The 16583-nt window shown below is 41.6% G+C and overlaps 1 protein-coding gene across 1 annotated transcript in view; it reads right to left on the reverse strand.

Annotated features, from left to right (window-relative positions):
* Positions 1–5240: 5240 nt before the first annotated feature.
* LOC126424839 (uncharacterized) overlaps positions 5241–16583 on the reverse strand; it is a 94384-nt gene continuing 83041 nt past the window's right edge. Inside the window, exons 6-7 of the mRNA XM_050087645.1 lie at positions 12489–12724; positions 5241–10221 (exon numbers count right to left, since the gene is read on the reverse strand). Of these exons, the coding sequence (XP_049943602.1) occupies positions 9594–10221; positions 12489–12724 (864 nt within the window). The 3' untranslated portion in view covers positions 5241–9593. The remainder of the gene's footprint in view (positions 10222–12488; positions 12725–16583) is intronic.

A 16583-nucleotide genomic window follows, 5' to 3' on the forward strand; every position in this document is an offset into this window, starting at 1 on the left:
TTCTCTTTCAAAACTTTATCGGTGTATAAATTGCTCAAAATATTTCATTATACAATTTGGTAGGTGAATGTGTTCTCAGAAAATATATGGCTTTGGTAGTACAGTTCCTGATTGCGATCATATCTTACATCTCACAGGGCATAAGAGAACACATTTTCGAGAACAACAGCACTTCCCTAACTTATGATCGTGCTACAAATACACTTATACATCGAAACGACTAAAAAATGAATGTACCAAAAGTGCTTCTCGAAATTGTCTCCAAATGAGGCAAAATCTGTGCATTAACCGCCCTCGAGTTACTGTGGGGTGGGATTCCATCTTTATATCACCCAACATTGTAACAACGCATAGTACACATATCAAAAACAAGGAGGATGAAATAATGGTTGAAATGGCTCTGAGCACTATGGGACTCAACATCTGAGGTCATCAGTCCCCTAGAACTTAGAACTACTTAAACCTAACTAACCTAAGGACATCACACACATCCATGCCAGAGGCAGGATTCGAACCTGCGACCGTAGCGGTCACGCGGTTCCAAACAGAATGAAATAAAAACATAAATAAACAAATCACTACACACACTTATATTCACACATTAATAGAAAATTGTCCGCCTCCGGTAGCTGAGTGGTCAGCGCGACAGAATGTCAAACCTAAGGGCACGGGTTCGATTCCCGGTTGGGTCAGAGATTTTCTCTGTTTAAGGACTTAGTGTTGTGTTGTCCTAATCATCATCATTTCATCCCCATCGCCGCGCAAGTCGCCGAAGTGGCATCAAATCAAAACACTTGCACCTGGCGAACGGTCTACCCGACAGGAGGCCGTAGTCACACGACGTTTACAATAGGAAACTAAAATGCTAGGTAATACGAACAAGAGACTGATAATGAAGTTTGGCTGCTGTACGCTGTATTGCTTCCTAAGTCTGTCTGTTTGTACATCTTTTCATGTTCGTGTGTTCATCATTGTATCACTGGTATGTGCACAATTCTTATTTTATATATACTGTTTTATACTGAACGTGATCTTAGTCACTCCCTACTTTACTTCTTCCACAAAATATCTTCAACTCCGATTGGATAAAATATTATAAACGCAAGAGAAAATCAGTGTACGTATTCTCCTAAAGTCAACATAGATTCCTAGTACTTTCATGCCGAAGAAAATCTCTGGTGTTACTGAGCTTCAGGTAGTGTACTTCTCAGTGATGTTAGAAATATTTTATAACGTAGATCGTAAATCGTAGTGCATTAGTGTAACTTAGTTGCTTCTCATCACCAGTTGAAGTCTCGTAGCATCTTGATGAACGCCACCTCTAAAGAATTGTATTTGTTTTGGCATTACCTAATGTCTTTGCCGGTCAGTTTCCTGTAACTTACATCGTACATATTCCTTTCTTTCTTTTTTTTTATTAGTATGAGAGACAGTGTTAAGTTTGCCTCAGATAACGTTTGCAAATCATACCTCAAAAGTGTATTGGCAGTCTAACGAGTGTATAAAGTTAAAAAACTGTTTGTGTTTCAGTAAGATCACACTAGTTTTCATTCATAGGTTATATCTTTAGATGCACTTTGCTTAGATTAGCTTGTCATGCGTATGGTATATACCGCGCTGAACTTTCATTAGCAGCCAGAAATCATTTCATCATGGCAGCATTCAAAAAAAATTAATACCGTTTTTCACGATGTAGTCACAGATAATGCCTAGTGGTGTGGATACGTCAGAAAAAAATATTCTCTATCGGGACCATATACTTACGTAGTACCTTACGGAGTCCAATATTTTCTGTATCTTACCCTGTACTTTACAATCTTGATGCACAAGTGGCATAAAAAAACTTACAGCTACTTTGTTCTGAGGTCTGTGCCATTTGTTCGCTCTAGAATCCTTCGTACATAAACTTAAAACTAAAATAGCACTGTGATCATAAACTATTCAGTCAAACCTTGCAAGCACACCCTGTGCTTACATTGTTAGTCATCTATTGATGTGTATATCCTAGCTTGCTTGTGTATTGTGCATACAGTGACTGACAAATGTAAATAATGGTAGTGAAATGCTCTGATTCAGGTAGCTGCATAAAATAGACTTACTTTACCCTGATCGTATTTCTTCTTTTTTCCATAGGTTACTTATTTCACTTGTGTGCATAAATAGATGTGAAATGTGATACTTAAGCTTGGTAGAATTTCTTCAAGTCTCTGTGTGCGTAGAGTCCTTTGATTTTACCTTTGTGAGGATGTGCAAGTAAATAATGTCCGTCGTGCGGAATATGTACAATAATGTACGGACCAGTATACCTTATTTGCCACTTGGCGTTTTTCTTGGCTAAGAGAAGATTTCACATGGGTCTTAAGTAATACTTTTCCTCTAACCACAAATATAGCTGTTTGTCAAAGTGTTTCTTACGGCGTTGAGCTTGTTCTGTATTGGAAATCAATACCTGTCTTACCTTGGATCGCCCCCACGACTATCCGTAATCAACATTGGGGAGCATAATAAGATCACGTTTAGTTTAACGCCCCATTATTAGTGTTTGTAGGTGTTTCGTTTGTCATTTCTATAATATTCACTTCCGACGTGTTGTTCCTCTGTTGCACTTTCCGATCATGATTCTGCCCTGAGTTTATAGGCGTAATATTGTGACTGATAAGATTGATCACTAATTAGGTGCTGCCACTGCATATTTCGTGGGTCTTATCAATATGAGAAAAAATATAAGTTCCTTTATAAATCCAATGGGAAGTCTTCACCGATACCCCGTAAGCTCGTGTTTTTTTTTTTTTTTTCATTAAACAGCAATGCGGGTCGGTGTCAAATGGCTTACTGAAAACAAGGAACACATCAACCTGAGCACTGTTGCCCACTGCGTTGTGGATCTCATGTAGGAACAGAGCGAGCTGAGCTTCGCAGGATCTCTGTTTGCGAAATCCTCTCTGATTTTTATAGAGGAGATATTCATTTTCCAAGAACGTCATAATACTTGAGCATAAAACATGTTCCATAATTCTACAACAGATTGACGTCAACGATATAGGTCTATAGTTGTGTGGATCTGTCTTACGGCCTTTCTTAAAAACGGAAATCACCTGCGCTTTTTTCCAGTCTTCAGGTACCATTTCGTTGCTCAAGCTATCTACGATAAATTACTGCTAGAAGGGGAACGAGTTCTTTCGCATAATCTTATAGGATCTTATAGGTATCTCATCTGGTCCTGACGCCTTTCCACTACTAAGTGATTGTAGCTGCTTTTCATTTCGGCATCGGTTCTCAATATCTGCCATTTCGAAGTTCGTACGACGATTGAAATGAGGGACAGTGTTACGATTTTTCGCGGTGAAACATCTTCGGAAGACCGAATTCAATATTTCGGCATTCTCTCTGTTATCTTCCGTTTCGTTGCAAATGTGGTCGCTGAGAGAATGAATAGATGATTTTGACCCACCTACTGGTTTTACATACGACCAAAATCTCTTAGGCTTTTTACTCAGGTCGGTTGACGTCTTACTTTCAAAATCATTGAACGCTTCTCTCATTGCTCTCCTTACGCTCATTTCCGCTTCGATCAGCTTTTGTTTGTCAGCTAGGTTTTTACTTCTCTTGAATTTGAGATGAAGTTCTCTTTGTGTACGTAGCGCTTTTCTAACACGGCTATTAAACCATGATGAATTTTCTCCTTCCCTTAAAACCTTACCGGAATATACTTGTCTAGAGCGTATTGAAGGACACCTTTGAATCTTTTCCGTTTGTTCTCCACATCTTCGTCCTCATCACAGAATATTTGATGCTGACTGCTGAGATATTCTGAAATTTGTATCCCATCCGTCATAGATATTGTCACAGCCTTACGAACACTGATACCTTCCTCTGTCGTAACTGATTCGATACGTTCAGGTCTGTTTGTTGCCAGGAGGTCTAAGACGTCACCCTCACGAGTAGGTTCTCTGTCTGCTCCAGGTAATTTTCAGACAAGACATCCAGAACAATGCCAGACGAATCCCTGTCTCTGCCACCAGTTTTGAAGGTATAACACTCCCAATCTATACCTGGTATACCTATTACAACAACCTGATCAGGAAAATTACTAATGCTATTCTGCAAGTTCTGTCTGAAGCGCTCTACAGCTATACTACCTGACACTAGTGGTCTATAAAAGCATCCGATCACCATTTTTGACCGTCCTTTGATAATCAGTTTCAACCAGATTACATCAGATTCCGTATCCGTGATAATTTCGCTAGATTTTGTCGAATTTTTTACTGCAATAAACACACCGCCACCATTGGCGACTAACCTATTCTTACAATAAAAATTCCAATCGAAACTTAGAATTTCGTTGTCATTGACGTCTAGTTTCAACCATCTTTCTGTTCCCAATACTATCTGTGCATTATAACCGTCAGTAAGCGATGCTAATTCTGGGACCTTTCCTTGAATGCTCCTGCAGTTTACTAAAACCATAATAATCTTTTCTATCTCTGATCTGCGAGGACCAAGATTCTCTGAGGTCACTATGGGTGATTTAACAGGCAAATCGTCTTTGATCCCAAGGGAGGAGTTCTGTAACCTTTCATAAGCCACTTAAGGTCCACTCTAGACTACACCTAATGCAAAAGAAACAACTAATTTACTCAAATTGCCTGGATTGGATGATGTGTGCAATGTGTAAATTTTGACTTTGTACTGCAGGACAGATACAGTAAACCCATTCTTCCAGTAGGTAGACAAATGATCATGATACCAAGGGCTATCTAAATTACGTAACTCATTATTTCTGTGATCAATAGAACCTGACATATGACGCTCTGCAAAATCTCGTTTTTGCTGGTGGCTTTTTGGAACACATTGATAACGTGTGCTGTTGTGCACCGACCGATGAAATAAATCACAGCAGTAAAAGGAAACCTGTAACAACCAGAGGTAGCACAACCTCGAAAAGAAGAATTTGGGGTAGAGTGTTCAGGAATGAGCAGTTATCCAGAAAGTAAAACCAAAGACGACATGAACTACTTGCTCATGCTGAAGAAGTGACTGTAATATGGGGGCAAGGAAAGGGCAAAAGTCAATGCAGTAAGGTCTAAACGTGAATAATAATAATGACAAAACTGTCTTCAGTCGTTACATGTTTATTGTTACCACTATTTAAAATGAGCTAAGCTACGTTTTCAGCTTTACTGTGTTCGTTCAGGTGAACTGGCTTTCGAACCTTCCACTAATTTAAAAATATAATAACTTTCGTCAAGGAATTCAAAGCTACCATTGGAGAATGACAGCTGATGGGTGTGGCCAAGGTTAGTTTACGGAACCGTAATTTCGCAATACTAAAAGGACCAACGAGCAACAGACAATGTAGTTTTCTACACTTGCACTGACAAGCCAATACGATTCTGATTGCTGACTGGTGGCGTTTTACAAATGAAACACAGTAAGGAAAGTATATGAGAAGAATAGTGACGAACGGGGATTCATTCCATCGATGAAAGCGATGGAATCTTCCCTCCAAAACGTCAACATTCACAACATTCACAACATTCACAACATTCTCTAACCACTGCAGCGCGATTTTTGCCTTGTGACATGAGATAATGAATGTTGACATTTTGGCCAACAAATTCGTTCACTCTGAAGTCGGTGGAACACATATGGGGTGCTATTGGACGCAAGCTCCACACCCACAGAGCACTGGCTCTTAATTTATGGCAATTCGTGACTAGATATTTGGTGCCACGTTGTTGTCGTTGTGATCTTTCTCCTGTAGCACCACTTTTCAAAAGCTCTCACTCCGTTCTCCTCTGAACTGCTTATCTAACAAGTTTCACTTCTGCACAAGGCTACAGTCCAGACAAATACCCTAAAAAAAGACTTTCTAACACTTATCCCTTTCAGACTCACTGATGCAATTGTGTAGATTAAATTTTACTGTCTCTTCGTTGCAACAGAATAATTTCTTTCCTACGTGGAAACCTCATGAACACTTTTGTGAATGTTCAGTCTTTTCATCATGTACAAGCACTGCCAACTATTGGTCTTCACTATAAAAATCTCAACAACGCACCGTAGTAATGCACAGCAGCTTGTGGCCGCCAGAATACACAGACGTGTTTTGTTACTTGTGTTCTACAGTGTAAATGAATATTATTATTGTTATTTTGCATGGCAATTCTTGAATGATCAGTTTATTTATCAAAGCAGTGAATATTTCAAAATTAGTTATTTTAGTACATAAAAAGAAGAAATGACAAAGTACTTTTTGGAAGTGGGTACATAATTTTGTATAAATCTTGCATCTAAAATGACTGAAAGATCACCTAAGAGCGTTACAGCATAAAGAAAATTTTTCTTCGTCCAGAAGAAATAGAGGTGTGAAAGGCTTAAACTGATATTAGATGTTAATAAACTCCTCTTTTTTTTATAAATACTTCTCTTGCTATTGCCAGTCAACATTTTGTATCCTCTCTATTTCGGCCACCATCAGTTATGTTACGACCCATAGCGCAAAAATTCTTCTACTATTTCTAGCGTCTCATTTCGAAATCTCATTCCCTCACCATTCGACCACATTCCTTTACCCTTGTTTTGCTTTTATTGATGTTAATCTTATATCCTTTCAAGACACTGTGTATTCCGTTGAAATGCTCCTCCAAGCCCACTTCTGTCTCTGGCAGAATTCCGGTGTCATCGTCAAACGGCAGAGATTTCATTCCTTCTCCCTGAACTCTAATTCCCTTCCTGCATATCTCCTTGGTTTGCTTTACTGCTTGCTCGATGTGCAGACTGAATAATATTGGAGATACCTACGATCCTGTCTCACTCCCTTCTGAATCACTGTTTGCCTTTCATGCCCCTCACATCTTACAGATGCGGACGGCTTTCTGTGCAAGTTGTAGATACCATTTCACTCCCTGTATTTTATTCCTACTCTCTTCAAAATTTCAATAGGTCACTTAACGTTGACAAAAGCTTTCTCTAAATCTAGAAATGCTATAAACATAGGTTTTTCTTTCTTCAATCTATCTTCTTGGATAAGTGGTACGATCAGGCATCTGTGTTCCTGTATTTCTCCGAAACCCAAACTGATTTCCCACATTGTTGCCTTATACCAGTTCTTCCACTCTTGTGTAAATAACTAGTGTCAGTATTTTGCATTGATGACCTATTAAACTAATTCATAACTTAAGAGCGACTGCCTTATTTGGAATTGGAATTATTACATTTTTCTTAAGTGTGAGTGAGTGTATTTCCCCAGTATCGTATATCTTGCACACCAGATGCAATAATTTTGTCACAGCTAACTCTCACGCCGGCTGCAGTGGCCGAGCGGTTTTAGGCGCTTCAGTCTGGAACCACGCGACAGTTACGGTCGCATGTTCGAATCTTGCCTCGGGCATGGATGTGTGTGATGTCCTTAGGTTAGTTAGGTTTAATTAGTTCTAAGTTCTAGGGGACTGATGACCTCAGATGTTGAGTCGCATAGTCCTCAGAGCCATTTGAACAATTTTTTTAACTCTCACAAGGGTCTCAGTAATTCTCAGGGAATATGATCTATTGCAGGGACCTTGTTACCTTTCAGTGCTCTGTGAAATACTTCTCACAGTATCATATCTCCCTTATTATCTTCATCTCCTCCTTTTGCTCTCTCTACAACATTGACCTCAAGTTAGTTTCCCTTGTATAGACATTCTATATGTGCCGTCCGCCTTTCATTGTGTCCTTTGCTTAGTACTTGCAAAACTCTTGATATTCACACAGTCGCTTCTATTTTCTTCGAAGGTCTCATCTGTCCCCTAGTTCTGCATACCATTCCTGCTTACCTGTTCTGCACTTTCTGTCAATTCATATTTTACACGTTTGTATTCCCTTGCTGTATTTTTATATTTTCTCCTTTCATCATTTAAACTTAGTTATTCAGGGATTTCTACTCGGTCTTGCTTTTTTACCTATGTGATCGTGTGCTGCCTTTACTATTTCATCTCTGAAAGCTATGCACCCAACTTCAACCGTATTCCTTTCACCTGTTACAGTCCAGTGTTGCCCGATGTTCTCTCTGAAACTTTCCTTCAGCCACATTGTCTGGAAAACTACTAAACAATTATCGAACGCATGTCAAGCACATTCGCAGCTGTATTGTGAAAGGTGGCTACACTGAGTCACAGCGCCAGAGATTGCGCCAAAGAGTTTTATTCCGCCGCCTCCACTGGCAGTCCTAGTTGAGAAGTTGCCGTGGTTAGAGGTTGTTGAGAGGATGTCAATAGCAGTACTAGTTGTGAGCATGTCGTGTGCAGTTGTTCTAATGGGCTAGACACCCGATGCTGTTCGATTGGGGATGTTGTAATAACCACAGTGTATTTTTCGTCAATATATATGAGGTAATAAAAAAAAATTTGTATTTCAAATTTCCTAACTAACAATGTCTCTTGGTCACAGGTTCAGTCAACAATGCATCTGGCTTGTGTTCATGTATTAGAGTGTAATTCTGGTTTCTATGTGCAATCATAGTATTTCTGGTTTTTTTATTACTTCATTGTGAATGGCGTTTTGTCGAAGTGAGGAAGAACCGTGCCAGATGTCTACGTTGAATCACACTTCCACACACAGAACAGTTACACTTGTGCTTTGTTGTTTCGGAGTTTTTTGTTTCGTAGCTTTTATAGTTGCTGGAAATTTCCTTTCATTCTTTGTTGTTATTCCATGCAGTCAGATTGCGGAGTAATACTAGTCAGGGCCAACCGGTTACGAGACTGCGTAGCCTGACAGACAGCTACTAAAATTAAAATTATTTGCATTATATTTAATTAAGCCCCCATGCAATTGCGTTCCAATAGTGGAGGAACACGCTATTAAGCACATGGTAATTATGTTTTGGCTCAGCAATAAATAAATGCATTTGCTATAACAAAGCATTTCTGGGTTATCATCTGAGGCTGATTTCAATTGTTTTGATGGTGGCCAACGGTGGCTAATTGAATGTAATGGCCGGCCAGAGTGGCCGAGCGGTTCTAGCCGCTTCAGTCTGGAACCGCGCGACCGCTACGGTCGCAGGTTCGAATCCTGCCTCGGGCATGGATGTGGGTGATGTCCTTAGGTTAGTTGGGTTTAAGTAGTTCTACGTTCTAGGGGACTGATGACCCCAGAAGTTAAGTCCCAGAGTGCTGAGAGCCATTTCAACCTCTTTTTTCTTTCTTTCTTTTTTTTTTAATTTAATGATGCAAAATATTTTCTGAGATCGTATAAAAGAAATTTGTACAATTCAAAAAATTAACTCTTTCATACCCAGCAGCGAAGAACCTGTCCATAGCTACCAAGGTGTGCGTTTTGTGAGCCAGTCTTTGGCGAGTCTTAGTAGCAGAGAGAACCACCGTTCCCATTTCAGGAGGCTTCATCTTTGCTGAGTTACAGAACTCTATTTAACCCGAAAGAACAGCCACACTGCAATACTCACGTCTGGTGGTCACCATTCTTCACTCAGTCTCTTTCCTGGTGTATTCAACTACAAGTGTCCAACCATTGCTCCAGCCACTCGTCAAACACACACACTATTTGTTCATCCAAGACGTGAGGTCATCACACATATCTTACCAGATGGATCCTCACAGGTTACCTGCGCCCAACAAATGTTCCAACTCTCTGTAAATGTCGCCCAATATGTTCACATAATCCCTCTGATTACACAATAGGTAGAAATTCTCCACAAAGCTTATGTCCTCATGGACTGCCTTCCACACCTGTTCGTTTTTAGGGTTGAGCCTGTACAGGTCACCACCAGCCTCTAGCAGCTCCAGACCTGGGACACTGCCCACATCCTGGCGCTGAAACATGCTGTGGCTACTGTCATCGAGGCAGGCGTTCGTCAGCAAGACGCATGTGACTCTGCCCTTCACCAGTGACTTGCTAATTTCTCTGAAGGAAGTGCAGTACTTGCTGAGACTGAAGTCAGGCCTGGGAGACAGGGTCAGCCACATGCGGCTGGGGATGGTCTTCCTCCCAGAGGATTTGTGTTTGACCTGGACGAGCAGGGCGTGCGCCTCAGAATGTTCCTCGCGTCGCCACACCAGCACCACATCGTCGAACCTGCCTGCATCGCGATTGTTGGGAGACAACTGGAAGAGAAGCCCACGCCTCAGGCAGCGGAGGAGGACCAGGGCCAGCACACGCTTCTCGTACAATGCTCCAAATTCTGTAGTGAGTGCTCCCTTCTTGTACTCCATAGCAGCAGACCTACAACAAGCAGGATGATGATGATGATGATGATGATGATGATGATGACAGAGGTGGTGGTGATGTTGGTTTTAGGGTACTCAAGTGCGACGGTAGCAGCACCGTTTCTGAATATGAATATACTTATTTAGTACGAAAGTAAGTCAAAAAGTATCTACACAACACCTTTCTAATATATTAGAACACCATTATAAAATCTGCAATGGCACAATTTCGCAACATAGACACCCAACCCTGCCTGCCAACATCTTCTGTCTATCGCTGTATCAGTTTTCCAGTACCTTTAGAAACAAGTTTCTCAGTCGAGCAGCATGGGATGTACTCGCCACTCCCTTCCAAAATCTCTTTCTTCACTGGAGGAGAACTGACAGCCTTTTAAATTAGAGGTGCTGTCTGGGCTCCAACAGGGAGGGCAGCTCCATCAAAAATTTAAAATTAATACCAATAGTTTGGTGTGGGGTTCCTTACAATCTTGCAAGACGAAGACGTAATTATTTTGAATGGACTGCTTGTGCTAAACACATTCACTTTTCAAACTTCGCTCTCCATCAGGACAAACTCCGAGTGGTTCCCAGACAAACGAATCGCACATGAATTAGCATAACCACAAGACTTTTAAAAGAAGTTTTAAAGGACTTTCATATGAGTTAGTATCCAGCGAAAGTCGATTTCTTCCATTCATCATTTCATCCCAAAATTGGCCCCATAAGGCATCAAACATTGTTCCCCTGATATCACTGCTGTGGAAGGACGTACTTGCCCCTTATAATCGCAAAGAACAGTGGAAAAATGTCATTTTCAAAACTGAAGTATATCAGAAGACGGATTCGAACCTTCCTATTATAACACAATGCTCAACGATTTGACACCATTAAGTAATGAAAGTGACGTCTTAAAACAAGTAAGTCAACAAGATATTATAAGAAGCTTGATGAGAACAACGAAGTAAAACAATCGATTCAGTGGTTTGTTAGAAAACATTCGACTTACTCGTATTTGGTTGTAGTTTGATGTATCGATTAAATCCTTCATTCATCCTTTTGAGTGAAACCAGTCTACGGAGACAACTGAAAGGAAATAATTGATTTAGCTAGCTGCTGTTTTATGGCCATTCATTTCTTTTGAGAGAAACCAGAAACGGAATGAAAACAGGGGGTACATTCTGTTGTAGTTATACACATTGACTAAGTTATTCGTTCTTTCTTTTCAAGTGAAACTATTCTGTAGTCTTTCTGTTGGCCACCCGTTATATTAACTGTTGTTTACCTGTCCATTCTTTTGAGAGCAGTCAGTCTGTGGTACTTTTATTTGTTGAACCAAAGAACTGGTTTACATCGGGCATATCTGTGGTACGAAAACATCTCGGGGGGAGGGTGGGGGGGATGAATGCGGGGGGGGGGGGGGGGGTACACCAAAGTTAAAATACGACATTGCAGTGCCCGTTGCGTTCAAAATTACGATCCATAGTTCCTTCAGACTTGCATGCATGATCGAAGGAACAGGTGCTGTAGCGACTACAGCCGTTATGAAAACCATCAGCTGTATATGGGAATGATGACAATGAAAATTTATGCAAGACCAGGACTCGAGCCCGAATTTCTCGTTTTATGTGTGTGGTCGCCTTAACTGCTTTAACTATCTGTGTACGACTCATGGTCAGAACCAAACTTCCATATGTTGTCGTTTCTGTCGCAAGTATATATTCATACACACATTATGTACTCCCATACAGGGGAGGACATTTTAATTGAAATTTGCTGCCTGGTATCGGTGGATAAACACACTATTGCGGTGTCTGTGTTGTCAAGAATGGCACATTCCTCCATTGGATATGCATGCATATTCAAGAAGCGATGGTAGAGAAGAGGAATAGAAAGGAATGACGAAGAACGGCAAGATCAAGGCATTTAGCGACAGAGATGTGACATGTGGCGAGAGCTGTAGAACCCCGCCACAAGAAGAAGAAGAAGAAGAAGAAATATTATGAGTGATGGATGAAAACGAGCTAAAAACGATACAAAGAATTTCAAAAATTCAAATCAAAAAGTAGTTGTTCATATATTCTAAGGGCAAATTTACAATGTAGAACCGCTTATCAAACTTTGACGTCAACCGAATATTTGTATGTAACGGCAGAAGTACAAAAAAATAGCTTTTGAGTAAATGAACAAGTGAAACAGTTTAGAACTGTAGCTTTTTTACATCTCTTTGAAATGAGATACATTACTTGTGCCTTAAAATTGTCATAATAATGTAGTAACGAGTACCTGGTGCCCTCGTCGCTATCCAGCCAGTGCTCATGCCACTTCGCTGCTTGCGCACAGCCACTGGAGCCTGCTGGAGACCCCACCTGATCCTCTGGCAGGGGTGTGGTGCACCCATCTGCAACGTCAGTGGCACGACAGAGGCTGCTGCTGCTGTAGCTGCCATTTCCTCTCTTCTCGCGAAGGTACCTCAAAACTCCTACTGTTCTGAAGTTGTGAGGGTCAATGAAAATGGGCACCTGAAAAATAACATCTGTCTTTAGAATATAATCGCAACAAAGTGATAATGTAGTAAGGGCAGTAACTGTTTTGTGCTGTCTGCAGTACTAGGCACCTATGCCTGGGGGCAAGGGGGATCGTGACCAACACCTAATTCTCGGGTAAAGGAGAAGTATTATAGTGTAGTCAGCTGGTTTTCTTTCGAGGAAACGATTTACATATCGGTATTACGGGGGTTTTTAACATAGTCGGAACTGGAACTTTTTTACGGCTATTTAAAGTTACCGTTCACCTTCCAAAATGCGCGTTAAGACAAAAAAAAGTACCACATAGGAACTTTCCGAATGGGATGGAAATGGGTAGTTGTGATGTGTATATATATCCAAACAAGTGATTGCAATTTCAGGGAAATTGGGTGATATATTCAAGAGAAAGATCTTCACAAATTGGGCAAGTCAGTAAATCGTTGGTCCACCTCTGACCCTTATGCAAGCAGCTTCTCGTCGTGGCTTTGGTTGACAGAGTTGTTGTATGCCCTCCTGACGGATACTGTCCCAAGTTCAGTCCAACTGGCGCTTTAGACACTCAAAATCCCGAGTTGGTTCCTTCCAGTAACGCTAATGTTCTCAATTAGGGAGAGATGTGGCGACCTTGTTGGCCATGATAGGGTTTGAAAGGCACGAAGAAAGGCAGTATAAACTCTCGCTGTGTGTGGTTAGTCATTATCTTGCTGAAATGTAAGCCCAGGATAGCTTGCTATGGAGGACAACAAACCTGGTCAAAGAACATCGTCGACATATCGACATACCGCTGTGCTTTAAAGGCAGCTCAGTTGACAACCTAAAAGGTTCCGCTATGAAATGAAATGCCATCCCAGATCATCACTCCCGGTTATTGGGTGACAGTCAGGTTGGTATCTCACCACTGTCTGGGGCGTTCAAATGGTTCAAATAGCTCTAAGCACTATGGGACTTAACATCTGAGGTCATCAGCCGAACTACTTAAACCTAACTAACCTAAGGACATCACACACATCCATGCCCGAAGCAGGATTCGAATCTGTGACCGTAGCAGCAGTGCGGTTCCAGACTGAAATGCCTAGAACCGCTCTGCCGCAGCGGCCGGCGTCTGGAGCGTCTCCGGACACGACTGCGCTGGTCATTGGGAGCAGCAAGGAGGAGGATTCATTGCTGAAGACAATTTTACTCCAATCAATGAGATTTCGGGCCAAATGTTGCCGACACCACTGAAAACGGGCTTGTTCACTTGTGGATGTAGAGAGGTTCAAAAATGTTTCACATGGCTTTGAGCACTATGGGACTTAACATCTGTGGTCATCAGTCCCCTAGAACTTAGAACTACTTAAACCTAACTAACATAAGGACATCATACAGATCCATGCCCGAGGCAGGATTCGAACTTGCGACCATAGTGGCCACGCGGTTCCAGACTGAAGCGCCTAGAACCGCACGGCCACACCGGCCTGCTGTAGAGAGGTCAATGGTAGTTGGTGCAAGAGACGCCGTGAGCTTAGTCCCCTTTTTGTGAGTGTATTAATGATCTCTGTGGGTACTGAAGCATCTGTTGCATGTATGATGGATGACAATGGTGAACACAGGGCTATGAGTACCTCTTGACGATTGCTTGGTCGACACGTTCTATCATCTTTCTAGGTCGACCACTTTCTTCCTGGCATTATATTCGACCATAGTTCACTCATTCCTGCAAACGTCGTCGAATAGTGACATCAGTCCCATTCAAATGTCCAGCAAATTACCTATTACTCCAATTGGCTTCTTTGAACTCAACATCCTCTCTGAAACGCAGACATCTGTGCGTATTGCTCATGTATCTGTCTGTGGGGCATAATCACTGTGCATATGAATATACGGAACGAAATTTGGAAAAACTTTATGCCCTGGTATCGACACGACCGTTGTTTACTATCCTTGCCAGCTATGAGGTGAAACTGCTCTGCAACATCACACATCCATCCATCGGCCGCCAAAGTTTATAAATTTGATTTTCTGTCGATACCTTCATGATTTACAATTTGTGACCAACTTTCATAACTCTGTATCGTTTTCTTTTTCTTAAAAGTGTATTAAAAGTACTCCGTACCACCTGGTTATCCCCCCCCCCTACCCCTACAAAGTAACCCATGGGCACACTACAGTGCTATAACTCAAAAGTAAGTAATAAGTTTGCATAATCTATACACTAAGTGGTTATAGTTAAACTTACCCTACTTAACACGTTATAGGACAGACACTAATTAGCGTACAGGTACCAAACTTGGTAGCAATAATCTCCAGAGAATGAAGTTCACGATTTCCATGCATCACAGCGCCACCGTCCAGTTCCAACTATGGCCACCAGGTGTCATGATCAATCATTGTGATTCACAGTCTCACACACATGACCAGCCGCAGTGCACCTGACATGTCAACATGGTCTTGGACAAAAGGAGCAGGGCATTACTGGTGAAGCTCTGTTATCAAAACAACAGCAATGCTGCAGCTGCACTTCGGGAATATTGCTGGCTGAAAGGATTATGGAAGGGTCTTCTTTATCCACGTGCTGTGTGGAGCATTATGAAGAAGTTTGAATGAACTGGAGAACCGGGCGTCGCTATGGGAAGAGGCCAACGACCGCTTGCATTACAGGTTGTTGATGAAAGCGCTGTTGCTATGGCAGACAAGGCAGCTCAAAACTCCCGATTGTCAGGCAGTACACGTGCTGTTTCACGACAGTTGAACATCCCGTGTTCCACTGTGCGGAAGGCGCTTCGAATCATTCTCAAATGGTGTCCATACAAGATCCATATTGTACAGCAGCTTGCACCTCAGGACGAACAACAGCGTGCTGATGTCGCTCTCCACTTTCGCGTAAGGATTGAAGTTGACGAGGGCTCGCCCTGGACCATCTTATGGACAGACGAAGCTAATTTTTCTCTGACGGATGAGGCGAACACACAGAATTGCCGAGGGTGGGAATCTTCACCACAATTCATTGTGCAGGAAGTTCCTCTGTATGGTGAACGTGTCAGCACATGGTGTGGCTTCACAGCTACGTTCATCATTGGCCCATTCTTTTTTGAAGAGATTGGCGCTACAGGATGAAAGACGTGCAGTGTGACTGGCCAGCGTTACTGCAATATGCTTCTCCAGTATGTCATACCCGCTCTGCACTAGAGAGACGCCTTGAACTCAACAGTTTTCATGCAGCATGTGACCCCACCGCACTTCGCTCGTGAAAACACAGTTGGAAACGATCGAATTGTCAGCCCGTCGTTTCCAAAAGCTTGATCGGTACCATCACCTGCTCTCACTCCCTGTGACTTCTGGTTGTGGGTCTTATCTGTAGGACAGGGTTTACCAGGGGACCATTCACACATGTGTTGGTCTGAAATGCAGCATATCAAGAGAGGTAGCCACCATACCCACGGACATGCTTCGTTCTGCCGTGCAAAATGCAATCCTGCGCTTTCAGACTCTTCTGGACACTGATCGGCGCCATATTGAACAGCTTTTGTAGCAGTCATGATACTGGTTTGTAATGGCATGATGTACCGTAGCAGCGTATTAAAAGTGTTTCAATTGAATTGATTCTGCACTATTCCTTAACATTAATGCCACCAACTTCGGTGTTTGTAGGGTAATTAGTTTTCATGTTATAACGTGTTAGATATGGAAAGTTCAATTGTAACTATCCGGTATATAAAAAAGAGTGTTCGTTTGATTATTTATCTGTAATTCAAAAAAACTACAGTTTTATTCCGACCTTCATGATATTTTTCGTACTTTATCTTCAAGACAAGAGGACGATCATTTTCAACATAAGATTTCTGACTATAAATATATACATGTGTAATCTATA

This window comes from Schistocerca serialis, chromosome 10, assembly GCF_023864345.2.
Source record: "Schistocerca serialis cubense isolate TAMUIC-IGC-003099 chromosome 10, iqSchSeri2.2, whole genome shotgun sequence".
Classification (NCBI taxonomy): domain Eukaryota; kingdom Metazoa; phylum Arthropoda; class Insecta; order Orthoptera; family Acrididae; genus Schistocerca; species Schistocerca serialis.